The 25,001-nt window shown below is 47.3% G+C and overlaps 6 protein-coding genes across 8 annotated transcripts; 2 read left to right on the forward strand and 4 right to left on the reverse strand.

Annotated features, from left to right (window-relative positions):
- Nucleotides 1-16: 16 nt before the first annotated feature.
- LOC131263282 (ribonuclease P/MRP protein subunit POP5) lies at nucleotides 17-819 on the reverse strand. Its single transcript, XM_058265457.1, has 3 exons — nucleotides 708-819; nucleotides 402-642; nucleotides 17-331 (listed from the first exon to the last, which is right to left on the reverse strand). Exons 1-3 carry the CDS (start codon nucleotides 725-727, stop codon nucleotides 155-157), a joined length of 438 nt encoding a protein of 145 aa, XP_058121440.1. The 5' UTR covers nucleotides 728-819; the 3' UTR covers nucleotides 17-154.
- A 581-nt stretch (nucleotides 820-1,400) lies between these two features.
- LOC131263277 (FGGY carbohydrate kinase domain-containing protein) lies at nucleotides 1,401-3,746 on the forward strand. The gene is made up of 4 exons (XM_058265450.1): nucleotides 1,401-1,589; nucleotides 1,932-3,026; nucleotides 3,099-3,317; nucleotides 3,375-3,746. Exons 1-4 carry the CDS (start codon nucleotides 1,401-1,403, stop codon nucleotides 3,519-3,521), a joined length of 1,650 nt encoding a protein of 549 aa, XP_058121433.1. The 3' UTR covers nucleotides 3,522-3,746.
- LOC131263279 (mitochondrial E3 ubiquitin protein ligase 1) lies at nucleotides 3,511-4,874 on the reverse strand. The gene is made up of 3 exons (XM_058265453.1): nucleotides 4,739-4,874; nucleotides 4,483-4,652; nucleotides 3,511-4,411 (listed from the first exon to the last, which is right to left on the reverse strand). The coding sequence occupies exons 1-3, from the start codon at nucleotides 4,841-4,843 to the stop codon at nucleotides 3,667-3,669; spliced, it is 1,020 nt and encodes a 339-aa protein (XP_058121436.1). The 5' UTR covers nucleotides 4,844-4,874; the 3' UTR covers nucleotides 3,511-3,666.
- A 355-nt stretch (nucleotides 4,875-5,229) lies between these two features.
- On the forward strand, nucleotides 5,230-7,764 carry LOC131263281 (ubiquitin-conjugating enzyme E2 J2). The gene is made up of 2 exons (XM_058265456.1): nucleotides 5,230-5,939; nucleotides 6,001-7,764. Exons 1-2 carry the CDS (start codon nucleotides 5,870-5,872, stop codon nucleotides 6,663-6,665), a joined length of 735 nt encoding a protein of 244 aa, XP_058121439.1. The 5' UTR covers nucleotides 5,230-5,869; the 3' UTR covers nucleotides 6,666-7,764.
- LOC131263272 (calcium homeostasis endoplasmic reticulum protein) lies at nucleotides 7,698-13,777 on the reverse strand. 3 transcript variants are annotated; one of them, XM_058265446.1, is made up of 11 exons: nucleotides 13,660-13,777; nucleotides 13,368-13,538; nucleotides 12,871-13,292; nucleotides 12,637-12,799; nucleotides 11,845-11,917; nucleotides 11,211-11,285; nucleotides 10,498-10,574; nucleotides 10,205-10,406; nucleotides 9,777-10,126; nucleotides 9,026-9,695; nucleotides 7,698-8,939 (listed from the first exon to the last, which is right to left on the reverse strand). In XM_058265446.1, exons 1-11 carry the CDS (start codon nucleotides 13,685-13,687, stop codon nucleotides 8,024-8,026), a joined length of 3,147 nt encoding a protein of 1,048 aa, XP_058121429.1. In that variant the 5' UTR covers nucleotides 13,688-13,777; the 3' UTR covers nucleotides 7,698-8,023. The 3 variants fall into 3 exon arrangements, with proteins under 3 accessions (XP_058121429.1, XP_058121428.1, XP_058121427.1); XM_058265445.1 differs by having other exon boundaries at nucleotides 9,026-10,126; nucleotides 10,205-10,403; XM_058265444.1 differs by having other exon boundaries at nucleotides 9,026-10,126.
- Nucleotides 13,778-14,723: 946 nt separating this feature from the next.
- LOC131264713 (nascent polypeptide-associated complex subunit alpha, muscle-specific form-like) lies at nucleotides 14,724-19,588 on the reverse strand. Its single transcript, XM_058266983.1, has 5 exons — nucleotides 19,568-19,588; nucleotides 18,245-19,461; nucleotides 16,478-17,613; nucleotides 15,351-16,265; nucleotides 14,724-15,280 (listed from the first exon to the last, which is right to left on the reverse strand). The coding sequence occupies exons 1-5, from the start codon at nucleotides 19,586-19,588 to the stop codon at nucleotides 14,724-14,726; spliced, it is 3,846 nt and encodes a 1,281-aa protein (XP_058122966.1).
- Between the last annotated feature and the right edge of the window lie 5,413 nt (nucleotides 19,589-25,001).

Consider the following 25,001-nt stretch of genomic DNA (forward strand, 5'->3'; position numbering starts at 1 on the left):
CGACTGGACTATCAACTGACTGAAGGACTGCTCTTTTCCTTACGTGCGCGCCCCACCTCTCCGGAACAAACCATTTGCAATTATTTATTAGCCAACTTGAGAATAGGGCCCAGAATCCTTTTTTGCCTAATAAAACAGATTTTAAATACATACATTACTGCCGGACCATTGCGGTTACGTTTTCTATCATTTTTTGCTTCTGTTCCATTCCCTGATAGTATCCGATCGTTCGGTTGATGTATCGTTGCTGATATTTAACCACAAATTTTTGGCACTGTTGAACCGTTGCACCAACGTAGAGCGTTCGGAAGCGGAAAACATGTTCATCCATCTGGACAGCATGAACAGAAAAATGGTAGGGTTAACAGCTGCCCACCACGGTCTGGCCGGTTAAAACTTACCTGCGTGAGCAACGGAAGTACGCTGGTCACAAAACGATGCGGTCCGTGACGAGTTCGTATGATGCATAGGTGAGTTTTGGCATTAAAATACATCACAAGCAACCTTTGCACGGTGGCGGCCCCATAATTTCCATAGTATTTGGATACTTGTTTTCTCAGATATACTGAAAGCGATTTTGAAGTAACTTTTGGAGCATCATCTTTCGGTCGATTGTCGTATTTTATTTGCACCAAAATGTACCTGGTTAAAGTAAAAAGGGTAAGTGCGAACAGCAATACAGTTACCTAATGAATTCTTGAAATTACCTATGCTTAACGCGCACCATATTTGAGCACTGTTTCTTCTAACAGCAGAATATTCGCTCAGTTCGCTGTAGGCTTTACAAAAATACGTTTTGTTTATGCCACAGATAGCAAATCACAACAAAAAACAAAACGTGTTTGCTTTGTCAAAAGAACTCGAATGCTCAAAAAAGAACGTGGTTCGAGGTTCGAGCAAGTTTGCTACCTATCTGATACACGAACCAATTGGCTACATGACGAAGTTGCTAAGGTTCTTAATGCAAAGCTAGCTGCATCCAGTAATTCTTTGCACCACGTCATTCGATTGGAGGGTTAAAAAGTTGGGCGGGAAAGTTAAATTTTTAAATGTTAGTTTTCCACACCGCGTACATTTTCATCAAATTGTATGTTTTTTGTTCGCTAAAAATAAATTCTAGTGTAATAAATTTGAAAATAATCTTTGACGAGCTTGAATCACCCTGTTGAGGAATTGAAATGATTATTATCAAATATAATAACAATCTGCTGGGACTTACGGACGCCCCGCGCGTACGAGCACCCTGAAGTCAATTGAGGCTAGCACACGCTTCATTTTCCTTCAGACTTTCGTAAAGGAAAGATCGCGTTCCTTTCTCTGTCGGAGAGCGCGTTGTGCACAACTACCCTACGGGTGTACGCAAATAAAAGGAAAGGTGAAAGTTTGTACGCAGAGCAGATATGGCGCATAATCGAGCGTTCCTTGTAGGCGTTGACGTAGGCACCGGCAGTGCACGAGCCGCTTTAGTTAGCGCCAATGGTCAAGTGCTAGAAACATGCGTAAAATCCATCCAGACCTGGAACAGCCAGCCGAATTACTACGAGCAATCGTCGGAGGATATTTGGACGGCTGTTTGCGAGTGCGTCAAGGTACAACAAACTGCTAGTAGCAACTATGAAAGTCACTATTCCACTCATTGCCGCGCTTGGTTCATTATTCTCCGGTCATATTGAGGAAGGGCATAAAAGCGTCAGATTAGTTTATTACCAGAGAGTGTAGATAGGAAGGACGCTAAGGAGATAAGCTCACATTGGTTGACCTCTAGACAAGGGAAAATATCTCAAGTGGATTATAAAAAGAGTGTTTGAATGCGAAAAAGGAAGGCAAGTTGTAAAAATAGGAACAGTTGACAATATAGGTCATCCCTAGTTAAGTTATTGAAAAATAGGATATACATTTCTTTTGTATTAACAACGTTTATTGAATTTTAGAATGTCACCGCCAGAATTCCTAAAGAGAAGATTAAGGGCATTGGCTTCGACGCCACCTGTTCGCTGGTGGTTTTGGACAAAGATATGCAGCCGTTAACGGTGAGTCCTTCGTCCAAGGATAATCAACGGAACATTATCCTCTGGATGGACCACCGTGCGGAAGAGGAAGCACGTTTCATCAACGCAACGCGACACAAGATGCTTAACTACGTCGGGGGCACCATATCGCTCGAGATGGAGATACCGAAGCTGCTCTGGCTGAAGCGTCACATGTACAATGACGCGTGGATTAAGGCGGGTGCATTTTATGACTTACCAGATTACCTTACGTTTCGGGCGACTGGTTCCGATGGACGGTCGATTTGTTCCGCTGTCTGCAAGTGGAACTACGACGCCGAGAGTCGTTCCTGGTGTGAGGATTTTCTGCAATCGATCGGTCTAGCCGAAGAGCTGAGCGGTAACAGTTGGAAGTTAATCGGGTCTCGTGTGTTAAATCCAGGAACGCCGATTGAGGGCGGCCTTTCGGAAGTGGCTGCTCGTGAGCTGGGGTTGCGTGTAGGAACGGCCGTTGCCAGCTCGATGATTGATGCGCATGCTGGAGCACTAGCGCTGCTAGGATGCCACGGTCCCGGAGACGAAAGCAAACTTACGACTAAAATGGCCATTATCTGTGGAACATCGTCGTGCCATATGAGCCTCACGGAAGATCCAGTACTGGCCCCGGGAATTTGGGGACCGTACAAGCATGCCATTATTCCGGGGCTTTATCTCAACGAAGCAGGGCAGAGCGCCACAGGAATATTAATTGATCACATTCTCAAGACCCATCCTTGCTATGGCGAGCTGCTGACAGAGCATGGTTCTAACGGTAAAATATATGCCTATCTCAACGAATTCCTGCTCGAGCTGGCGAAAAATCGTAGTGAATCGTCTGTCCATCGCCTGACGCTAGATTTACACATTTGGCCCGACTTCCACGGCAATCGATCTCCGTTGGCGGATCCCAATCTTAAGGGCATGTTATGCGGCCTAACGATGACTAAGGACGTTCAAAATTTGGCTCTGCTTTATCTCGCACTAATTCAAGCACTTGCGGTAAGAACAGTTCATTTTAATTGAAATTTCCATTTCTGTCAACATGAAATTGTGACGTTTTTCTCTTAACAGTATGGCACGCGACATATACTGCAGGTATTGGAAACATCTGGCCGCAAACCAATCACCTGTATACTGCTTTGTGGTGGATTGAGCAAAAACTCGCTATTTGTACAAGCTCATGCCGATATCTGTTCGGTCCCGGTGTTGCTTCCTACGGAATCAGAAGCGGTTCTGTTAGGATCCGCTATAATGGGAGCGCACGCCGCAGGATTATACGCAAGTTTAGAGGTAAGTAAAGTATTAACATTAAGATGGTTTCTAATACCTATTGCTCGTCTTTTTCAGTTGGCTTCAGCGAATATGGGCGGTAGTGCAACGATCGTGAAACCGGACTTAAGTGAGAGCAATCGTGATTACCACGAACGGAAATATCGTGTATTCCAGCGGATGTACCTCGATCAGCGAGGTTACGAGCGCATAATGAAAGGTTAAATACAGCATATGTGGATGCAAATTCGATGCGCACACTTTATTTGCGAATTCATTCCTACCCTCTCTAAAAATATTCTTACCATTACCGGTTAGGGATTTCGCTCCGCTACTGTTATATGTGAGATGGTGTGTATCAGGCGATAGCCTAAGTAATAAATGCAGCCGCTTTCGTTTCAATGACTGCTCTGCAAACCGGACAATTGTCGTTGATTCTTTGTGCACAGTTTTCACATAAGCATACGTGGCCGCAGGGTAAGCAAATCACCTCTTTAGGGTTTACGACACATACGACGCACAGCTGATCTTCGCTGAGCTCTGGCGGACGCGTACGGGCACGACGCTCCGCACGGGATGCTTCTAATTGTTTGCGCAGCTTCTGTTCTTCCCATTCTTGTTTCTTTCGTTTGTAGAATTTCCTGGCAATTAACCCAATTAATACGACCGATATGGTGCCGCTCAAGATTACCTTCAGCAGTGTGGATGATTTTGCTTCCTGTAAACGCTTCAGCAGCGTACTTTTAGTAGCTGTGGTGAGAAACATTGGCGAGCCGTCGGAGGGCGGGTGCAGCCGGATGCCGGTGTCGTCGAATTCGAGCTCACCAACCGCCGTAATGAAGCTTCCATCGCGTAACATCTCTTCCGTCGTTTGCAAGCCCTTCTGTCGAACTCCGGAAAATAACCCGAACAAATGATCGAACACGCTCAGCGACGATGGTTCGTAATTCTCGTACACCGTGTCCATATCGAGCAGCTCGGCAGATAGGCCATTCACAATCTCGACCCCGTACTTACCGTTGACTAGCTTGAACGGAATTTCATTGGCAGACACGTGAATGATTTGCTTTTCCTGTTGCCAAAACCCGAACATCGCACGGGCCACACGGTGTTCGCTAAAACATACCAGAGAATATTTATTAGCATACTGTCAACGATGGTCAATCGTCGTTCGTCGTTTACTCACGTAAGTGTCATCGTTTGCAGCACACCGGTAACCGACGGGGACATAGCACTTCGCAGTGCCGTCCCGATGGGCGTAACACTCCCCCGGATAACGACATAACCAAGCTTCCGCTCCGGTTCCTTCTTTAACCGCTCGGTCAGCTGGCCATCGATTTGTAATTGCGGTGCATCCTGAAGGGGGTAGCAGAAAGTTATGACATAATGCAGTCACTTTGAGGTTTGTAATACTTACAGGTTCCACTGGAACATTGCCTTACCTTGAGAAGAAGTAAATTTTTCTTTAATTTAAAGTACTGACTGCTGCATATCCCCAACACTAAAAGGTCGACGCCAAGCAGCACCGCCTCCTGAATATATTCCATTTATCGCCGATGCCGTTCGAACGGATTGCTCATTTTGCCTGACGAAAACAAAACACTTCATTTCATCATGGCGGCAGGGTTGTACTTTCGGGCATTCAACAATAAATTAGTAATCATCAACATTGTTGTCGCTTGGATGACACTGGCTTCTCATAAAATAAAATTACTTCGCGTTCCCTTTGCCTATGCCGGACGCTGGAATAAATCTTGTTTTATTCGAATAAAAAAGCAATTGGTGGACTACCCTGGTAGGTCATGATTTGTCGGGAATACTACCTGGATAAAGAAAACAGTAGCCCTGTGTCGCTGTGTGTGGCAGAAATGTCAAGTGGAATGTTTTTCTGTCGTAGTTTGGATGTTATTTTTTGTGACCGATCGACGAACGAGCCAGCGTTTCGTGTGATTTAGGAAAAACCTTGGCCGTTTTCGTCGGGCGCACTTGTGGGTTGTGTATTCCCGTGCTGTCTGTTGGTTGTGTGTGGTAATACGTACCTTTTTTGTTTACTTTATCGCTTCTGGAAGCCTGTAAAAATATCGTACGAAAGAAGGTGCACACGACTCCGTAAGCGAGCTTACGGTTAGTTAGCGCTGACGTGTAGCCAAAAGCAGTGTCTAGTGATTATTTTTTTGCGTCAGAACCATCGGAAACAACTCAAAATAGAGACTCCTGTAATCTTTCCCAGTCCATCTGTATTATGGTTTTGAGCGTAACACTATCCTTGAAAGAATACGGCAGTGTATATTGTTTATCAAGGAACTAGTGTACTCATGAGAAGAATACACATTCTTCTATTATCGTTTTCTGTGCCATCAATATTGGAAATAGTGTAATATACTGCTAACGTAAGCTTGCAACTACACTTTGTACGCCGCTCAAATACAACAACTGTGCTTTCGCGAACTAAACAGTCTAGAACCACTCTTGAGTAAAGTATCGAAGCGGAAGTTTTCTATTTTCTTTCGGTTCGAAGCAGATCCGTTTGCTCTACCACGCTGCGATAGGACGCAGGATATCGGTGCTCCACAATGACGAACCAGAAACCGACTGCTACTTGCCGGCTAAAACAGGACTACATGCGCTTGAAGCGAGATCCAGGTAAGGCTCTGCTGGTAATCCATTATGAACCTGGCATAATTTAACCTATCCTCGTCCACAGTGCCGTACATCACAGCCGAACCGCTGCCTTCTAACATCCTGGAATGGCATTATGTGATCAAAGGGCCAGAAGATTCACCGTACCACGGAGGCTACTACCACGGGACGCTGCTGTTCACGAAAGAATTCCCCTTCAAGCCACCGTCGATCTACATGACGACACCGAACGGACGATTCAAAACTAACAAACGGCTTTGCTTGAGCATATCGGACTTCCATCCGGACACTTGGAATCCGGCCTGGTCCGTCGCTACCATTCTGACGGGCCTGCTGAGCTTCATGCTCGAGACGACCCCGACGATGGGTTCATGCGAGTCGACGACCTACGAGAAGCGCCGTTATGCGCAACAGTCGCTCGAGTTCAACATGAAGAACGAAGTCTTTCAGGAACTGTTCCCCGAGATTTGCGAAGAGATCACCGAGCGGTTGCAGAAGATCGAAGAACAGAGAAAACTGGCTGCCACGGCGGGGGAAAGCGCGTCCAGTAGTACCGAGGCTGCCACCGGAGGTGGAGAGGCTGCCGATGGGGGCTTGTTTGTTCCCGGACGGTCCAGTGCGGACGACAGCAACATCTGGCATTCACTCTACACGAATTTGATCCTTTTGGTTGGCTTCGTTGTGTTTGCGTTTATAGTACATTACGTTATCAAAACTATGAACATTTAATAATGGGCCCTTACAAAAGCGGTGCGGTGTAGGATATGTTTGGTCGACTAAAAGAGGTTACGCCTTGCCAGGGGTTTTGCCGGTTCAGCACGCTCACGGTGCTTGCTGTGTCGCGTAGAGCGTGACCGTTGCCTACCCTTAAACTAGTGAAAGCTTTTTATTCTTCTGACCAAACAGACCTCCAAGAGGTAGAACATACAGATACAATTCTTAACGTTTGGTAAGCGGTATAAATTATATGTTAGTTTATCAGGCTTTCTAAATCGTTTAGGACTCCACGTGGCAACCGTTTTCATCCGTTACAAATACCAAACAAAAATGCTAGCAATAGAATCACGGAACTGCTAGAACCGACAGAGTGTAATACGAAAAACAATGGTAGCGGGTCTGCATAACTTTCGCTGTAAAGTGGATTAATATGAAAGAACCAACTCGTCAGAAGAGTTTGGAGCAAGGGGTAATGAAAGCAGTAAATATAAATACCTATATGGTCACTGTATCGTTCCGAGAGGAAACCTGTTGTAAGATAATTATATTTTAACCTGTTATTTTGCACCTTCAGCGGAACGAAGCCATCCGCCAACTATTCACGGGATTAAACCGACCCGGGGTAAACAAGAGCTAAGAGAATCCAAAAAACCAAATCCAAACTAGCTGATGGTAAAAGTGTTAATTACGACAGGAGTGTGAAGCCATAGTGATCGACTCTTTGTTCCGTGGTGTGGCTGTGCTCTTTAACAAGAAAGTTCTAATAAAGCATGTTTATCGATCAGTTTGTCGATACTGACGAGAAGAAATTCTCATGTACTTCATATGTGGGGGTAAACTAGATGCGCAAATAATCATCATGTTTATGACAGGAAAGACGGAAAACAACTTCCGTGACTAAAATTCCGGGGCATGGTTTGATCGCTTACGTGGACGCGGGAGGCAATTAAGGTGGAAGATAAAATTAGTCAAACATAAACAATTTTACCGTTGCACAGTAAACAACGGTAGTAAATAAGTAAGAAGAAACAACAAATTTTGTCGCTATACAGTATTTATTTGAAAATTGAAAATAAACCGGTACACTACCAGTGACGATACGGATCGATTACGGCGCTATTGGTTGGTCCTTTTTATCAGAACTTAACGAAAGATTTTCGCATGGAACTGCATGAACTCCAATGAACATTGGATGAGGACAAAGCAAAACCCGTTGGCAATTTGCAGAGGATTTCATTGATTTTATTTGCTGGGTGCCACTGGTCTTAAAATAGTACTACTTCTAATTATTCTTTTCTATTTTGACTTTCACGACACGATGAACATCCCGAGCAACAGGAACACGCATTTCTAATCGTCATCCCGAAGTTTTAGTTACGTTCGTCAGCGCGTGCCTTCATACGCGTGATGAAAGCTGCACCCTTGTTTTTACGAAAACTTTCGTACGGATCAGCTGGATTGTGCGCCTCGTGCCGGAACGGTTCAATCGTTGCCCCGAGCCCTATCCGGTCGCCACCCATGCTGCCTCCCGAGCCACCTGCCCCAACTGAGCCCATGCCGCCGCCGCCTCCACCACCACCAACAACACCACCACCAACACCACCGCCACCACCGCTACCACCATTACCGCCACCAATGCCTCCTCCCTTCATTACATGATGCACCGGGTGACCGCTACCACCGGGTTTACTGGTTTCCTCAAGGAAATTACTGGGCTTCATGTACCCGCCTCCACCAAAGCTGGGCGGAGTGGGCGATCGCCTTACTTCCCGACCACCACGATCACGATGGTCACGATCCACACCTGCGGAACCCCCAGCAGTACCGGATCCTCCGCGGCGTACTGGAGACCGACTGCGGCCTCTACGTCCCGTAATTGAAGCACCGGACGATGGAGAACGTCGCGAGGGCGAACGGGATCGCGAACGGGACCGAGATCGGCTACCCGAGCGACGGTTACGATGATGGTGGCGTTGGTTATTGCGAACGGTTCCGCTGATGGTACCGTGCATCGCTGGCTGCTGCAGTTGCTGCTGATGGTGCTGGAGAGCTCCTCCCGGCACACTGTCGGACGGTGAACGCGATCGGGAGCGCGATCGCGAGCGGCTCTTGGAGCGGTAGGTACGCTTTTTCTGCTTCTTGGTGGCCTTCAGCAAGTCTGGATCGATTGGCGAGGGCGAGCGTGATCGTTCGCGTACACCCCGCTCAAGTTCATCCTCCTTCTGCTTGCGGGAAGCATTTTTTACCTTGAAATATTCGTACAGTGCAAGCTTCTCCCATCCTTCCCTACAATAATGTGTTGCGGTGGAGAGAACGAACGTGTTAATTTGATTATGATATACAATAAGTTTTACAATGAAACACACACATACCCATCACGTGGCCTCTCGTGGCTCGGCGGTGCGTAGAACGCTTCGACGGCACCCATCAGCCGATCGTTCGTGGGCGTTGGCGGTGGGAGACGAATCTCGTCCGGATCTAGTGGATGGTAGTTGAAGTCCTCCAGCCGAATCAGTGGAACCATCAATCCGGCCGGTAGTTCAAAGTAAGGAATTTTCACCGGTTGTGGGGCCGCGACCGGCGTGTCTCCATCGGAACCTTCACCGAGTGCTTGCTTCTGATGATCGTTTTGCTGATCTGGCTGGTGTTCCGAATGGTGATGATGCTGGTCAAACTCGTCTCTGTCGCGATCGTCGTGCATCAACAAGCCTGACGATCCCATCGGTCGATCGTGTCGCTCGTCGTGATCTCCGTCCAGCCCGGGGTGATGATGCTGCTGATGGTGCTGATCCCCACTACTATTGCTGTTGCTGTTGTGCATCCCATCGGCTTGATGATTCGATGCAGGCCCGTATTGAAAGTTGGGCGGTGGACGCGAAAGATCCGGAATTGGGAAGTTGGGCGGAGGCTGCGTGTAGTCGGAGCCGCCACCACCATCAGCATCGCGTCCCGATGGCGGAGGTTGGAGAGGTGAAATGTTATTCGCACCACTCTGTACCATTCCCCCCGGACCACCATTGCCCCCAGAAACAGGGCCGTTGTCTGTAATATTTTTGAGTTTTTGCAATGCCGCGGATAGCAGATCAAAGTTTATGTTTTGATCGAGAAGAGATGGTATCTGACCTCCTGTTCCTCCACCAACACCACCACCACCAGCTCCCGGTCCTCCGCCGGGTGCAGCAACTCCTACTCCACCTCGATCTCCGACCGGCAGTTGCTGGGGTACCGACGAAGCAGAAGATACCAACACTCCTACCGGTGGACCTCCGATTGCACCACCGGGTGGTCCGTTGGCTGTGCTGCCATTGTTGGCTCCGACTACGGCTGCCATGAGTTCGGGCATGAGGGGTGGCGGTATTTGTGAAAGGCCTGCCTTACGGGCATGCTGCTCGAGCTGCTGCTGCTTTTGTTTCTCCAGTAGAGCGATCTGTTGCGTCGCATGCTGAACGAATGCTTGATGCTGCTGTTGATAACTAGAAACGGTGAAAGAGAGGAACACACATTCGTTATTCTTCCACAATATTTGGCGGGTTGACTAAATTTGTACCCACTTTTCGAAGGTGGTTTTTGTGGCTTGGTGAATCGCTGCCACAACGTTCGCGTGCTGCGTCATTAGACTGGTTTGATATTCCTGCAGCGAGGACGGAGGAGACTTCAGCTTGGAAATGACACAGGCGTCGAAAAAATTGCCTTTCGATTCCCAAAGCGAAAGGAGTTTGGACAGTTTTCCTCTTTGCTCCTCGTTGGCGGCTGCTGGGACAGGGACCAAATAAATAAGTAAAACAAAACAGTTGGCATAAGAAATAAGAAGCTATTGCCCTAATCTACGGAAGCAAGCACTTACTAATTTTTGCATTGCAGAACATCGGTATTACCGCACTCTCCAGACACTTTTTCAGCTCGTCGGCGTTTTTCCGGATGCTGTAAGAGTGGTTACTAAGTATGTGTTCTTTGTTTAAAAAAAACTGCACTAAAAAAGCATCGCAAGCCAATTATCACGTGGAAGGAGTAAACATTAGGTCCGAGGATAACGCGTTAAAAGGGTTAATGTGCGCGCGACTACGTTCTACGATGTTTACTTTTATTCTTCTAATTCATCTGATGCTATGTCTGGACCGTTTCAAATCTGTATTATTCCAATTGACTATTTTTCAAAAACTATGCTATTTTTAAGTATTTTCTGATAATGGATGTCGTAAATTAACAAAAAAGGTTGTAGATAAAACAACAAAACAAAGACAACCGAAAATGATTTTTAAAGAGTTGAAAAACAACACCAAAGTTGAATAATAATTGCCGTTTTGAATCTTATGTTTAAAAACAAAATTAATTTTGTTTCTATTAATCGGTCTTGGAAAAAAGCGTGGGGAAATATGATGCAAATCAAAAGCGTTAACAATGCGATTAGTTTTTGGCTGCAAGGCTAACGATTGGTTACTATATGTTTTTAATGCATAAACCACTCAAAAAAAAAAAAAAAAACAATTACACAACACTGGGTGGTAATACGTACGGGAGCAAAAGGAATTAAAAGAAAATGGAAGCAAGAGCACTTACCAATGATGTATAACATCATTTACTAAATATATCAGGTGCAATTTTTGTGTAAATAAAACTCCAGCTATTAACGCCCTATAAGTAGATAGATAAAGATCGGAAAAACGAAAGTTCGCAAAAGTCTTTTTGCTGTCCTGCTTTTATCAAAAATTCTTCGTCGATATTGGGGCCGTGGTTCGAAAGGGTTGAACTGGGTCCGAAACTTTAGAAGCAACCTGACGGATCAAGTTCGATTGTTGGTGATTGTGTACACGATATGTGTATATTTTGTTGGTCCAATTTTGTTCCTGATTCGTCTAATTTTGTTTTTTTTTTTCGTTTCGTTTAGGTTTGTCTGTTAAAAATACAAACATTTGATCACATTAGTCCTACCGGTGTTACTTGGAAAATTGAAGTCTCATTGGAATGCCTTAGGCTTTAGTCGTATTGTTTATCTGATTGCATACTTCGTTCCCAAGCATACGTCGATCGGTCTGTGTCATTCCCCTTTCGAACACACAAGCACACCCAATTCAGTCCGCGTGTGAAACGGATGAACAGATTTTGAGCACAATTCCAAAATCACACAAACATATAGATAGAAATAAAACGAAGGACATTTAATAAAGGGCAATAAACGGTATATGATGATTACTTTCTCAAAAGATACTGCGAAATAATTTGACATTTTCCCGAATCGGTACAATGCTGTAAAATCCAGCCTTTTCCTAAAATTGTAATTAACAAAAAAATATATGTAGATTGAAATTTGTCATTAGAAACATGGGATGTTAGTTTTGGTAATGAATATTGTGTTTTGTTTTGGGACGTTTTATAATCTAGTAAAAATGGTAGGGATTTTTTAAATGTGTGGGAATGCAGTGGGAAGTGGAAACATAAACTATTCGCGCAATATCATTTTCAGCAGAGCGAAGGGAACAGATACGTGCTGTTTAAAGTTTCGGTTCGATAAAGGCGCCGGTTTGGACATAAATGTTTTTTATAAATTTGTAACGTTTTATTTAATAGTAGAAAAATATATTACTTGCAAGGTATTCTCAGATAGTTTTTCTCTTTACAAAACTTGTTTGATAAATTCTATGAACAAAGAAACAACCAATAATCATAACCTTCGATATCAATGTTCTTAAACTGATTTGATAGTACATCAAAATTGTAATGTGTTCATAGAAACCAGCGCGAGGTAGCAGATCAACAGAAGAAATGGAAACAAATATAACATGTGCAATCAGAAAAGGGATCGAAAAAGTTTAATGACCAAAGAAGGGTTTGCGCGACGAAGGATCTACGCAACGACAATACGGATAGTGTTCAAGCTCGTAGTAGAGAGGCATGAAGGCAAAAGGGAATTTTCGTTGTTTGTTTCATTTTCTGCGAATGTAAACCGAAAGGAAAACGAGAACGGGATAGGGAACGACCAACTTACCATTGGAGATACTGTCTTTCGTGCAGGAATCGATGATCGGCTGCAGTTTAGTGTCAAATTCGTGCAATGAAATATTGTTTTCTTTCGCCTGTGCGAGCAACATTTCTTCCTGAGCCCTCGTGAGGGATTCATCAATCTGTACTTGCTGCTGCTGTAGCAGAACCTACGGGAGCGAAAGTAAAATGGGAACAGTAGAATTGAAAGCTATGATGCGGCTTATATTATAACAAATACCCCATGTTGTGCTGTGAGATTCATTTCCGACTGGCGTATTTGCTCGCTGAGCGTTTGTTGCTGTTTTGTGAGTGCTTCAAGTTGTGCCGTAAGCTGACTGTTCAGGTTATTCGGTCCAAGGGGCAAGGCCGGATTTGGCGGACCAGAATTGACCGGGGGTGGATTGGACCAGATTTGGGCCATTGTGTTGGTGGATCCGCTTCCATTTGGGTTGGATGGTGGCGCTAGTTGTGATGGATGCTGCACTTGCGATTGGTGCTGCTGTTGCTGCTGCTGTAAAGCACCGGGCGGTAGTTGTGTCTGTGGCGGTGGTTGCTGTGGAAATCCAGCAAGTAATGATGGAATCCCGTGTTGTCCCATTAAAGGAGGGAGGGACATGTTTGGTTGCGGTTGTTGTTGCTGCTGCTGCTGCTGTTTCATCACTACAAAACCAGCGAAAGTATATATGTAGGCTCTAGATTCGTACGACTTGTGTCGAAGGTTTGTGGATCACTTACTGGCTTGTTTTGTAATCACTTTGTACTGATAATAGTTGTAAAATTCGCCACCGTAGAGAAATTCAAACTTTGGATTGCCTCGCTGTTTGGACTTGGTCATCGATTCAAACTCGGGTCCATTGCGAGCCACAAAGTCGGCAAGCTTATCGATAATATTCCGCTGTTCGATATCTGTGAAATTGATTTCCAATCGAAGGAAACACATGATTTGAAAAAAACACATATGAACGTAAAACTACTACCATTCTTCAGCAAAACAAAGTGAACTCTCAAAATCACTTTACGCACTTACCATTTGGTGCAAGAGGTGGTATTTCCATCGTCTAAAAAAAAACCGGCAAAAAAAGATAACAAAAGAAAAAACTAAAACCTAACTACCGCACCAGCCACTTTTCATTGAGCCGGACTTTTTCCGATATGAATTTTAAAGAAGCTCTCACTTTGGAGCAGGAAAATTTTAGCTTATTTGCCTCGAACGACGAATATCGCAGACCGTGAAAAGAGACGCCATTTACAACTTTGGCAGCTCCGCAATAGTGTTGGTAGATCTAGATCTACAGGATTGGATACCATTTTTTCGGATTCGGAGCAGATTTGATTCACATGGTTAAATACCAATCAGTTTTGATTTAACTCGATCCTGACTTGATTTGATTCAGATTTCGGTAAAATGTCTCATAATATTATACATGCTCGCTCTGGGATAAAGCTCAATGTTTTTGCACGATGGATAAAATTTTAATGGTAATCCTCTCATATTTGTTCTTGGACCAAAATAAATGCCGTTATTGTATAACATCGAGTAAATCAATTAATCTTTGCATATTTCTCACTAAGGGCTAAAGTGTTGGAGTTAAATTTATGTAAATAATTGCAAAAATTTTACAAACGATATGACAAAATCGGCAAGTTCGATGTGCACGCACGATGTGACGGACTGGGAATTGGATTTGAAGATCCGGATCTAAAAATCGATTTGAATCGAAAGATTCGAATCCCTGCAATGATTTGATTTCTCCACCACTCCTCCACAACGAAAAACTAGCAGTGTTGCCAGTATAGGTTCAAAATGATCTGTTGATTCGTTTGACATCGTTGCTGTTGATTTACAGGACCAGATCGGATTCTGTCCGTATCCAACACCATGTGCGTTCGTAAAGAGTGTGATACGATGCCATTTACGTAAAGTTAAATCAAACAGTAAAAAAAAACTCGAAACCAAGGTTTAAAATTTACATGAGTTTAGTGTGTATTTATTGCTATTCACAGATGAACGGATCTTAAACAATTAGTTAAGAAAATTTCAATGGACATACAATACAGATACCAAGGTGATCCCTTGGGCAAAATTTAAAACTAGAATGTGAACGGTTTATTAGGTCGTTTGTAATGATATCCGTCTTCTTCCAACGTGTGCGACGGTACTTCACATTTCGGCCCCTGACCACCGTTGGTACAGCAGAAAGGCAGCACACCACCATTAGTGCAACCAGGTGCTGGAGTAGGTGGTGGTGGTGGTGGAGGTCGAGTCGGGGGAGGAGTTGGCGGAGGAGGGACATAACAGTTCGGTCCAGATCCTCCGTTGGTACAGCAGTACGGCGGGACTCCTCCAGCTGGGCAGCTTGGGGGACGGGTTGGAGGTGGTGGTGGAGGACGCGTTGGTGGAGGAGTTGGTGGTGGTGGCACATAGCAGTTCGGTCCAGATCCACCATTCGTACAACAGTATGGTGGGACTCCTCCTGCAGGACAACTTGGTGGTGGAGGACGAGTAGGAGGAGGAGTTGGCGGCGGGGGTACGTAACAGTTAGGACCAGATCCTCCGTTAGTGCAGCAATACGGTGGTACTCCACCTGATGGACAGCTTGGTGGAGGCGGTGTTGGTCGAGGAATTGGAGGAATAACACAATTCGGTCCTGTGGAAGAGTAGCACATAAAAAAATGTAGATTTGTCTTTTGTTTGCAGTTGGCTGCTGGTCTACTTACCGACTCCCCCATTGGTGCATGGTGGCAGGTATTCATCCTTTCCAGGAGTTGGCGGTGGTGGCGGCGGTCGAGTAGGCACATAGCAGTTGGGGCCACTTCCTCCATTTGTGCAACAGTATGGTGGGACACCTCCGGCTGGGCAAGATGGTGGACGGGTCGGGGGTGGAGGAGGACGGGTAGGAGGCGGTGTTGGTGGCGGAGGGACGTAGCAGTTCGGTCCAGATCCTCCGTTGGTACAACAATACGGTGGAACACCACCGGCTGGGCAAGATGGAGGACGGGTCGGGGGTGGAGGAGGACGAGTAGGAGGTGGTGTTGGTGGCGGAGGGACGTAGCAGTTCGGTCCAGATCCTCCGTTGGTACAACAATATGGTGGAACACCTCCCGCTGGGCAGCTCGGAGGTGGTGGTCGTGTCGGTGGAGGAGTTGGCGGAGGAGGAACGTAGCAGTTCGGTCCGGATCCTCCGTTGGTGCAGCAATACGGTGGGACGCCTCCGGCCGGGCAGCTTGGAGGACGAGTCGGTGGTGGTGGAGGACGAGTAGGAGGTGGAGTTGGCGGCGGAGGTACGTAACAGTTGGGTCCAGATCCTCCATTAGTACAGCAGTACGGTGGGACTCCTCCTGCCGGACAACTTGGTGGCGGTGGCGGTGGTGGTCGCGTTGGAGGAGGTGTTGGCGGCGGGGGTACGTAACAGTTAGGACCAGATCCTCCATTAGTGCAGCAATACGGCGGTACTCCACCTGATGGACAGCTAGGTGGGCGCGTTGGTGGTGGTGGTGGTCGTGTTGGCGGGCGAGTAGGAGGTGGTGGTACGTAGCAGTTAGGTCCTGTTCCACCATTAGTACAGCAGTAAGGCGGTACTCCACCGGACGGACAAGATGGTGGACGCGTTGGCGGAACTTGGCAGCTTGGTCCTGAGGAAAGAAAACATAATGTTTTATCCATACCGTATGCAGTTGTCCTTGTCTAAGATGAAGTCGAATGACAAAAAAAAATTTAGCAGAACTACTAGCTGTAACTCAACAGTTTTAGAGCCACACATTATGAGCATGCGGCAAGTAGTAGAGCAAACAATATCTTGAGTCCAACATTTGGGAAATTCCTATTGTTTCCAGGTTCCACTTACCAACACCACCGTTAGGGCACGGAGGAAGATACTCATTGCCTTGCGTCGGTGGAGGTGGAGGAGGCCTCGTCGGCACGACGCAATTCGGTCCAGAACCTCCATTGGTGCAGCAGTAAGGTGGAACACCACCGGATGGGCAAGCTGGAGGACGAGTTGGAGGTGGTGGTGGTCTCGTTGGTGGTGGTGTCGGTGGTGGTGGTACGTAACAGTTCGGTCCGGATCCTCCGTTGGTACAGCAATACGGTGGGACGCCTCCTGCAGGGCAGCTCGGCGGGCGCGTCGGCGGGCGCGTCGGCGGCGGAGGTGGTCGGGTAGGTGGCGGAGTTGGGGGTGGAGGGACATAACAATTTGGTCCAGATCCTCCATTCGTACAACAATACGGCGGGACACCTCCCGCAGGGCAGCTCGGTGGTCGTGTTGGCGGTGGTGGCGGTGGCCGTGTTGGCGGAGGTGTTGGCGGCGGAGGTACGTAACAGTTAGGACCGGATCCTCCGTTAGTGCAGCAGTAAGGTGGGACTCCGCCAGCTGGGCAGCTCGGTGGGCGCGTCGGCGGTGGTGGTGGGCGAGTTGGTGGAGGAGTTGGCGGTGGTGGCACATAGCAGTTGGGACCAGAACCGCCATTAGTGCAGCAGTATGGAGGAACTCCTCCAGCCGGGCAGCTTGGTGGTCGTGTTGGGGGTGGGCGAGTTGGAGGAGGAGTTGGGGGAGGCGGAACATAGCAGTTCGGGCCTGATCCTCCGTTAGTGCAGCAATACGGCGTAACTCCTCCGGCCGGGCAGCTCGGTGGACGAGTCGGTGGAGGTGGGGGACGAGTTGGCGGAGGAGTTGGTGGAGGAGGGACATAACAGTTCGGTCCAGATCCTCCGTTGGTACAACAGTACGGAGGGACACCTCCAGCTGGGCAGCTCGGTGGACGAGTTGGCGGAGGTGGTGGACGGGTTGGTGGACGCGTAGGAGGAGGTGGGACATAACAGTTGGGACCAGTACCTCCGTTAGTACAGCAGTACGGGGGAACACCGCCCGAAGGACAGCTCGGTGGTGGCGGAGGTGGTCGTGGAATCATACAGTTCGGTCCTTGTCCGCCGTTGGTGCAGCAGTTTGGTGGAACTCCTCCATTAGGACATCCAAATGGTGGCCTGAAAAAGTAATTTAGAAGTCAAGGCTAAGAGACCGTTTTCCTACAATAGCATATGTTAAAAGGGTTAATCATGCGAAGTTCCAGCAAAGTCGTATACGGTGACTCGCATTTTTAATACTAGAAATTTTCTGAAAATAAGCCAACGACCTAGAACTTCAGAATTGCAGGAGCAACGTACATGAGTAATTAGACGATGGGACGGTGATAGTTATTGACTTTTACTGTGCCCAAACTCCACACACATTTCGCTACTGAATAAAAGGAGACGATTAATCCTTAGTCGCCAGTGTAATCGTGAATTATACTGGTCTCTCTTGTATCATCGTCGTTCGAGCCAAGCTTAAGATGCGGTCGGTGTGTTGAAGTAAAATTGGAAAAAAGACTTTTTTTGGAAGCTACGGCTATTATTTTGTTGCTCCTAAAATACAAAAACAACGCTAAATATCCACAGAAATTCGATAATTCAATTCGAGGACTCATTTGTTTGTTTGTTTTGTACTGGTTTGTAGGTTTTCAAAGGATATGAAAGGATATTCTTTTTGACAGACTGAGTAGCGGAATTACATGACTGTACTAGCGATTACGTTTCGTTTTCCCTACCGTTTAGCACACTTTACTAGTGAACCTACCTTGGAGCTGGAGTTACAGGCGGGCGCGTAGGTTCTACACAGTTCGGCCCTTGGCCACCGTTCGGACATGGCGGTAGGTACTCGTCACCTTTCGGGGGGCGTGTGGGAACGACGCAGTTCGGTCCTTGGCCGCCATTCGTACAGCAGTACGGTGGAACACCGCCAGCTGGGCAGCTAGGTGGACGGGTTGGAGGTGGTGGAGGAGGACGTGTTGGTGGAGGAGTTGGGGGTGGAGGAACGTAGCAGTTCGGTCCGGATCCTCCGTTGGTGCAGCAATACGGCGGAACTCCTCCGGCAGGGCAACTCGGAGGTGGTGGTCGTGTCGGTGGAGGAGTTGGCGGAGGCGGAACGTAGCAGTTCGGTCCCGATCCTCCGTTCGTGCAGCAATACGGTGGGACGCCTCCGGCCGGACAGCTCGGTGGACGAGTCGGTGGTGGTGGAGGTCGAGTCGGAGGAGGAGTTGGTGGAGGAGGTACGTAACAGTTCGGTCCAGATCCTCCGTTGGTACAGCAGTACGGTGGGACTCCTCCAGCTGGGCAGCTTGGTGGTGGTGGTCTTGTCGGAGGAGGAGTTGGCGGTGGTGGCACATAGCAGTTCGGTCCAGATCCTCCGTTGGTACAGCAGTATGGTGGGACTCCTCCAGCAGGACAACTCGGCGGTGGTGGTCGGGTTGGAGGAGGAGTTGGCGGCGGAGGTACATAACAATTGGGTCCAGATCCTCCATTAGTACAGCAGTACGGTGGGACTCCTCCTGCTGGACAACTTGGTGGTGGTGGTGGAGGAGGACGAGTTGGCGGAGGAGTTGGCGGAGGAGGGACATAACAATTTGGTCCAGATCCTCCGTTGGTACAGCAGTACGGCGGGACTCCTCCAGCTGGGCAGCTTGGTGGTGGCGGCGGTGGTGGTCTCGTTGGAGGAGGAGTCGGTGGTGGAGGGACGTAGCAGTTAGGTCCGGTTCCTCCGTTGGTGCAACAGTACGGTGGAACACCTCCAGAAGGGCAACTTGGTGGTGGTGGCGGTGTCGGAACTACACAGTTTGGTCCTTGGCCGCCATTAGTACAACAGTACGGAGGAACGCCTCCGGCCGGACAACTGGGTGGTGGCGGAAAGGGAACCTTCGGTGGAGTGTAGTCGTACCCGTTCTGGCCCAGGACGGTCGTGATCTCGGCATTGCTACTGGACGCCGCTAGTAGGCAACCGATCAGCAGTAGGAATCGCTGCAAAAGATGAAAGTAGCACCGACAGCCATTAGGACAGAACTTTAAGACATTTCTCGACCCAACACAGCAACATTGTTGTGCTGGCAGCTGTGATGAAGATCACCTGATCGTTCTCCCTACCCATCTTTTGAGCGATCAGTATATGCAGCTATATGCATCAGCGCCTTCGACCACAAATCAAACGTGTTAACGTGTCAGCAACGCCTTGGATTGCGTACACAACACGTCGAAAGCCGGGTGTCTGCCGGCCACTGCAATACACGTACAGGAGTTATTGCATCCCTTGAACAATGTGCCATATCCGATCGCGTTGGATCAGCTAAAATAACTCATCTTCCCATTACGAGACGCGTTCTACTAAGGTGGTCCCTCCGGCCAGCGTCTCACTGACTCACTGACCCAGCCCGGAACGCAGGTAGGGTTAGGAAATGGCGTTCGAAACCGGTACCTCCATGAGGTGTCATGATGGATGACACGGTCCGGAGAATCCTTCGCTCGGCTTTGAAGGCAGCACATCGTTCAGTCTAACACGATCACCATGAGATCCACCCGACCTACCAAGGGACAACCTTTGTTGGCGCGTTGGCGATGGAATGGGCCGGGTTTCCCCCACGTGCTTGCCGGCGCAATTACGAGCGCCTTTATATCTCGCGTCGCGTCAACGACTCCGCGGCCCGAATCCGATTCGATCAGTAATTGGAAAGAGATTGATTATGGTGACCTTCGTGGCCGATGTGACGAGCAACCCCATGGGAAAGTCGGGTAAGGCTGGGTACGTTGCCGGTCAGTTAATGAACTTGCAGGAGTCGCTGTAAGCTCTAGCCTCCCTAACCTATTGAAACTGCGCGACCTACTTCCCGCGCGGGTCGAATCAAATACTTCGAATGCGAAAAAAGAACAGCTGATGCCATGCGTGGGTATACGGTTTTTGGAACTTTTACTTTCAGCGCGTTACTTTTTGTTTCTTTTACGGGAATTGACGATCGATTTCATCCAACCCGCTATACGGCTTGCACGTTCTAGGGAAGGTACAGTCCAAAATTATGCTCATTTTTTCGTATGGGAAATTACGTCACAGCTGACAGCTGAAGGCTGTGCGATTTTGGGAGGGCCTCTTTTCGACTTTCGGCGAGTTTTGTACGGCGCTTCATGAAGATGTTGTGCGGCAGTAAAGATGACATCGAGCGTGGATGAGGTGGGAGACACCACTAATTTGTCGTTGAATGTCAAGTGTTCCATTACGGCGATTCGGTTTCGGTACTGCCAATTTTTGCGAAATTTGGCTTACGAAGTGAGGTCGCTATACTGCCACACACATGTGTTATGAATATGCGAAACGGAAGGCAAATAAAAATTATATAGCACTACGAGGCGTGGATGTAGGTACCTGTTCTTTCTGAAAAGCTCATTTTCTCATCTGATTGCTATTTAATCATGCAATCCACCCCCCCGCCCCCTACACCCCTTCCTGGCTATTTGACGTTTTGAATGTCGCGCAAAAATCCTACTCTTTACCAAGCATCATTGAGGCCTGATCGCTTTCGTCGGTTTTTTTTATTCTAAACATCTTGCATCCGGGTTCGTCACGTCACTGCCCGTTGAAGTCTTTCGTACGGTTCGCACCTGGATGGAAGCGCTTTATGCCACCGGGTGACTTATTAGCTGTGGCATTTTTTCATCTCGTTAAATCGCATCGATGCTGCATATAAGCTCATCGATTTGTATCTGTGCTTTTGTGTGTGAGTGTGTGTGTGTGTGTGTGCAATTGTCAATGTTTGAGAAAAGCATCGAAGCGGTGACATGTGGCGCCCATCGACGACATACGCCTCCCGTACCGTTCCGCGCGGGAATTGTGGAGACGGTTTGCAACGAGCAGCGGCAGTGCATACACGGGTGCTTTGTATTGTTGCGGTTTATCGCAACTGCATGACATAACTTTATCGGTTAAATGCTAAAGGGTACGCAAAGCGAAGATGCTGCAGCGGGCCGCTCTGGCCTCATAGTTCACCACACACTTCATGGGTTCGTGAACTGCCCGGCGGGTCAGCATCACAGGCCGGACGGCGGTTGCGTGGTTGCGAAGTATGTTTAATGTTTAAATAATAAACACCTCTTTCGCCCAGCACGGGCCAGAGTAATAAAAGGAGACAGTTTTGTAAGCGACAAAAATAGTAAATCTTCCGAGTCATCTAACCTAACTGGTTTTTTTAAACAATATTATCAAAAAACAACAGCATCCGAAATGATCGAAAGCCGAAACAAATCTATGCACCCAAAAGCACGTCCACCGATGCAACGCGTGATGAAATGCTGTGACGTTCATCTTATCTGCCATTCAGCAACTTTCGTTGACATTGTGGCGGTATTTGCATACTCCACATGGAATAGGTTTTGCTGCCTCTCGCCGAACATAAATTAGCATTGACAGTGGACGAATACAATTTTTTCTTCCCTTCCTCGGGCAAGACTGCGATTTCGGAAGCCCCGTATCGTTTCAGATCCCGTCTCCGGTTGGGTAAGGATTTCATAATTCATTCACATTAGCATTTATGAATTCACCTTGAAATCAGCAGATCTTGCTCAACGGTCGCATGGGAATGCGCGGACATTCCAGGCGTCCGGTGGAGCTTATGGTAAATATGCTGAACCACGATCAGCCAGCAGCCATTTATCACTCCACGTACGGAAATTTCGGTTGCCCAGAGCAGAAACCATGAGCAACGACCGGTTATTTTTGGCAGCCCTACGATGGGTCCAATTTGATTATTTTAAAATGTGTGTTGTTGATTTTTGGATTTTAATTTTTCTCGTGGTTCCCGGGAGCTTTTGCTTTCCTCTTTGGTTCCACGAAATAATTGGGTGTGTGCTGGCTGGTTTTGTTTTCGTTCAAAAGCGAAATTAAATGTCGAAGATCATCATCTTCGCACGCACGCGATCGAAAAGGGAGAAGAAATGGTCGCCGTCACTGCTTCATCTCTGTCGACTCGCCCGAGGGCATGGACCTTTGGTGGGCAAACTTTGTTTCATTTTTTCATGTTTTATGGGGACAAGGTGTGTTCACTCGACGAACATCTTCATACTACTGACCGTTAGGTAATCGATCGAAGGAGATGGCCCTCTGGTTAAGTTTAGCTCCTGTTACGACTATCATTAACCTTGGAAAAAGGTCGTCAAGATTTCCGTGAATACCAAAAATACGATTTTGAACTAGCCGATTGTTTTGTTTTGATTTATTTCGAATGTAGTTGTTTTTGAATTTATCTTTTACTTCTCATAATTGAGGGCATTCTCAATACTATTAGTAGCGTCCATTATTTGAAACGCTAAGAGACATGACAGGTTCCTCGTCTTGCAAGCGTTCGACGTGAAAACGCCTCCCTTTTTACGACCTATATCCATTGCCTCACCGGGAAAATGACGTACGACTCACGGCGAAATTGAAATCGAAAGTGCATCTTCCTCCCAGAGACTCCCGGACGAATTCTCCTTCGTCGCGGCCAACCTAACGTCCCAGCAGCCGTGCTCGAGAGCAAGAAAAGGGAGTTTCAGGAGTTTGGAAACATCTTTTTCTACCCCCCCCCCGGCTCGCCTGTCCCCCGGTGTTTACCTTACTCCGTTACGGTTCCCTTTCACAAATAGGTTAGCACATTCAATTATCGAGTGGCAATTGGAAAAAAGGGGGCTTTTGCAATGTTAAAAGCCCATCGTCGGGCATCGCGAAGGACAAGTTTGTTCGGTGCTCAAGTTCGGTACGGTGTTCGCTCGCAGTACGGTGCTTGTCGCGCGGTCTGCAAGAGGGTGGAGATCACATTGAACTGAAATTGGCGATCGGCCGGCTCGGGAGTGTTGATATTTGTTCCCTCGGTCACCAGGACGGGACATAAAAACATCAAATTCAATTTGTTGCCGATAACAAAAGTGCCCCAAAGTGGGTCGATAAAAAATAGAATTGGCACGATGAACTTTAGCGAAACTGTTCGCTGGCGCGAATTCGTTACTTTGAGCCGAGAACCAGAACAAACGTCAATGGAACCGCCGTTTTGGTTCAACGAAACGTTGGAATCGGGGTGAACTTTTCAGCTCATCATTAATCACTCGGGGCCGTTTATGGTTATTGGCGGTGGTTCGGAGTGTTTGGACGCTGGTTAACCGTTCTGCTCTGTGGTCTTTAGACGCCGGTGAGAGAGGTGAACGAGCATTAGAAGCTGGCCGTTCAACATTAAACGGCGGACCCGTCCGAGACTTAACGGTTGGGAGCTGCAGACGGACGGATGCAATAGCATCGCTGCAGCAGCAGGAAAGGTGTATTCCGTACGCCCACGTGAGGTGTGTTAGGTTGAGTGCCAGTTACTTTTTTATGGTTGCGACCGGAGGTGTGGAGTTGATTTGGCACCAAACCCACGGCTTCACGCGCAGAAGACCAAGGGAAGGAACAAATGTTCAGATGCTTGAAATGTGCTAAGTGATTTAAAGTGATGAAGCTAAGTAGCATTAGGAGTTTGTTCTATGTCAGTCAAGTGGTAGACGCTGAACAAACCCTAGGAAGGTCGTAGGGTTAAGAGAATAAATCAAAACCAATCGAAATGTGGAGTATGAACGATTTTTTTTCCTACAATGCTTTTATTGTCTAACGAATGCAAATAATAGATACATTTCTTGATTCCTTCAATTTCTTTCGTTAAGCTTTGTTGTGGATTTGTTTGTTGTGTAGTGATTTTGCAAATGCTCGCGAAGAGAACAATTTATTAGCAATCAGATCCAAATTCGATTAGCATGAATCTTTTATTTCCAAATGTCTCAATGCCAGTCCCGATTTCTTCAATACAGAAATAAGATCGAAAAGGGGCTTTAAGAATGAAAATCAACTTAGTTTCTCGAACAACAACATTGGGTCTACTGATTTTAATTAACCGTTTGCTTAAAGAAACCCTTCTAAAATTATTTTTTTTCATGCTGATGCTAAAAATAGCCTCTTTACAACTCCACCAACCGAATCAACGGAAAAAAATATTGGAAAAAGGTAAAAAATTGGTTAATCAAATATCATGAACACGATAAAGACAAGCAGCATCAATCACCTCGCCATCGGTGTTGTGTGCTCCCCCTCCCCCTCATCCCGCGCTTTGCCTGCTTTGGCATGTTTGTCATTATGGCATCATGGTTCTACATATCCGTGTGGTGTCATAATCGGGCAAACAGACACCGCTCAGGCGGCCATTAAATCATCCATCCTTGCGGAACCGCAGTGCTCTCCCTGGTGGTTTATCTTCATCTTGTTCGCATCCGAGCATCACCCGCCGGGTGGGTCGACCTTTTGGTGGCTTGTGACGGTCGTGCGGGAGACGACACTTGGGTTGGATAATGTCCATACGTATAGCGGGAGGGATGCGTTTTGGCAGAGCACAAGAAAAACAACACCCAAAACCTATTTGACAAATGTTTCACACATTCAGGCGCGGCGCTCTGCCGGAGGCTTCCCCAGATTCTTCACTAGCGAACACTATTTCTTGCACGAGTATTATGCATGAGAGAAGGCG

Source organism: Anopheles coustani, chromosome 2, assembly GCF_943734705.1.
Source record: "Anopheles coustani chromosome 2, idAnoCousDA_361_x.2, whole genome shotgun sequence".
Classification (NCBI taxonomy): domain Eukaryota; kingdom Metazoa; phylum Arthropoda; class Insecta; order Diptera; family Culicidae; genus Anopheles; species Anopheles coustani.

What these genes read in the sequence shown, in the direction of transcription:
- LOC131263282 (XM_058265457.1), bottom strand. Translation starts at nt 727, where the DNA reads ATGGTGCGCGTTAAGCATAG. An exon ending in ATGGTGCGCGTTAAGCATAG is followed by an intron (nt 643 to 707) that starts GTAATTTCAAGA and finishes TACTTTAACCAG; the next exon opens with GTACATTTTGGTGCAAATAA. An exon ending in TACTTCCGTTGCTCACGCAG is followed by an intron (nt 332 to 401) that starts GTAAGTTTTAAC and finishes CATGCTGTCCAG; the next exon opens with ATGGATGAACATGTTTTCCG.
- LOC131263277 (XM_058265450.1), top strand. Translation starts at nt 1,401, where the DNA reads ATGGCGCATAATCGAGCGTTCCTTGTAGGCGTTGACGTAGGCACCGGC. An exon ending in CACTAATTCAAGCACTTGCG is followed by an intron (nt 3,027 to 3,098) that starts GTAAGAACAGTT and finishes TTCTCTTAACAG; the next exon opens with TATGGCACGCGACATATACT. An exon ending in GATTATACGCAAGTTTAGAG is followed by an intron (nt 3,318 to 3,374) that starts GTAAGTAAAGTA and finishes CGTCTTTTTCAG; the next exon opens with TTGGCTTCAGCGAATATGGG.
- LOC131263279 (XM_058265453.1), bottom strand. Translation starts at nt 4,843, where the DNA reads ATGGAATATATTCAGGAGGCGGTGCTGCTTGGCGTCGACCTTTTAGTG. An exon ending in AAAATTTACTTCTTCTCAAG is followed by an intron (nt 4,653 to 4,738) that starts GTAAGGCAATGT and finishes TACCCCCTTCAG; the next exon opens with GATGCACCGCAATTACAAAT. An exon ending in CTGCAAACGATGACACTTAC is followed by an intron (nt 4,412 to 4,482) that starts GTGAGTAAACGA and finishes GGTATGTTTTAG; the next exon opens with CGAACACCGTGTGGCCCGTG.
- LOC131263281 (XM_058265456.1), top strand. Translation starts at nt 5,870, where the DNA reads ATGACGAACCAGAAACCGACTGCTACTTGCCGGCTAAAACAGGACTAC. An exon ending in GCGCTTGAAGCGAGATCCAG is followed by an intron (nt 5,940 to 6,000) that starts GTAAGGCTCTGC and finishes CCTCGTCCACAG; the next exon opens with TGCCGTACATCACAGCCGAA.
- LOC131263272 (XM_058265444.1), bottom strand. Translation starts at nt 13,687, where the DNA reads ATGGAAATACCACCTCTTGCACCAAATG. An exon ending in AGTGATTACAAAACAAGCCA is followed by an intron (nt 13,293 to 13,367) that starts GTAAGTGATCCA and finishes CTGGTTTTGTAG; the next exon opens with TGATGAAACAGCAGCAGCAG. An exon ending in GTTCTGCAATGCAAAAATTA is followed by an intron (nt 10,407 to 10,497) that starts GTAAGTGCTTGC and finishes TCCCTGTCCCAG; the next exon opens with CAGCCGCCAACGAGGAGCAA.
- LOC131264713 (XM_058266983.1), bottom strand. Translation starts at nt 19,588, where the DNA reads ATGGGTAGGGAGAACGATCAG. An exon ending in TGGGTAGGGAGAACGATCAG is followed by an intron (nt 19,462 to 19,567) that starts GTGATCTTCATC and finishes CATCTTTTGCAG; the next exon opens with CGATTCCTACTGCTGATCGG. An exon ending in GTGCCCTAACGGTGGTGTTG is followed by an intron (nt 16,266 to 16,477) that starts GTAAGTGGAACC and finishes TTCTTTCCTCAG; the next exon opens with GACCAAGCTGCCAAGTTCCG.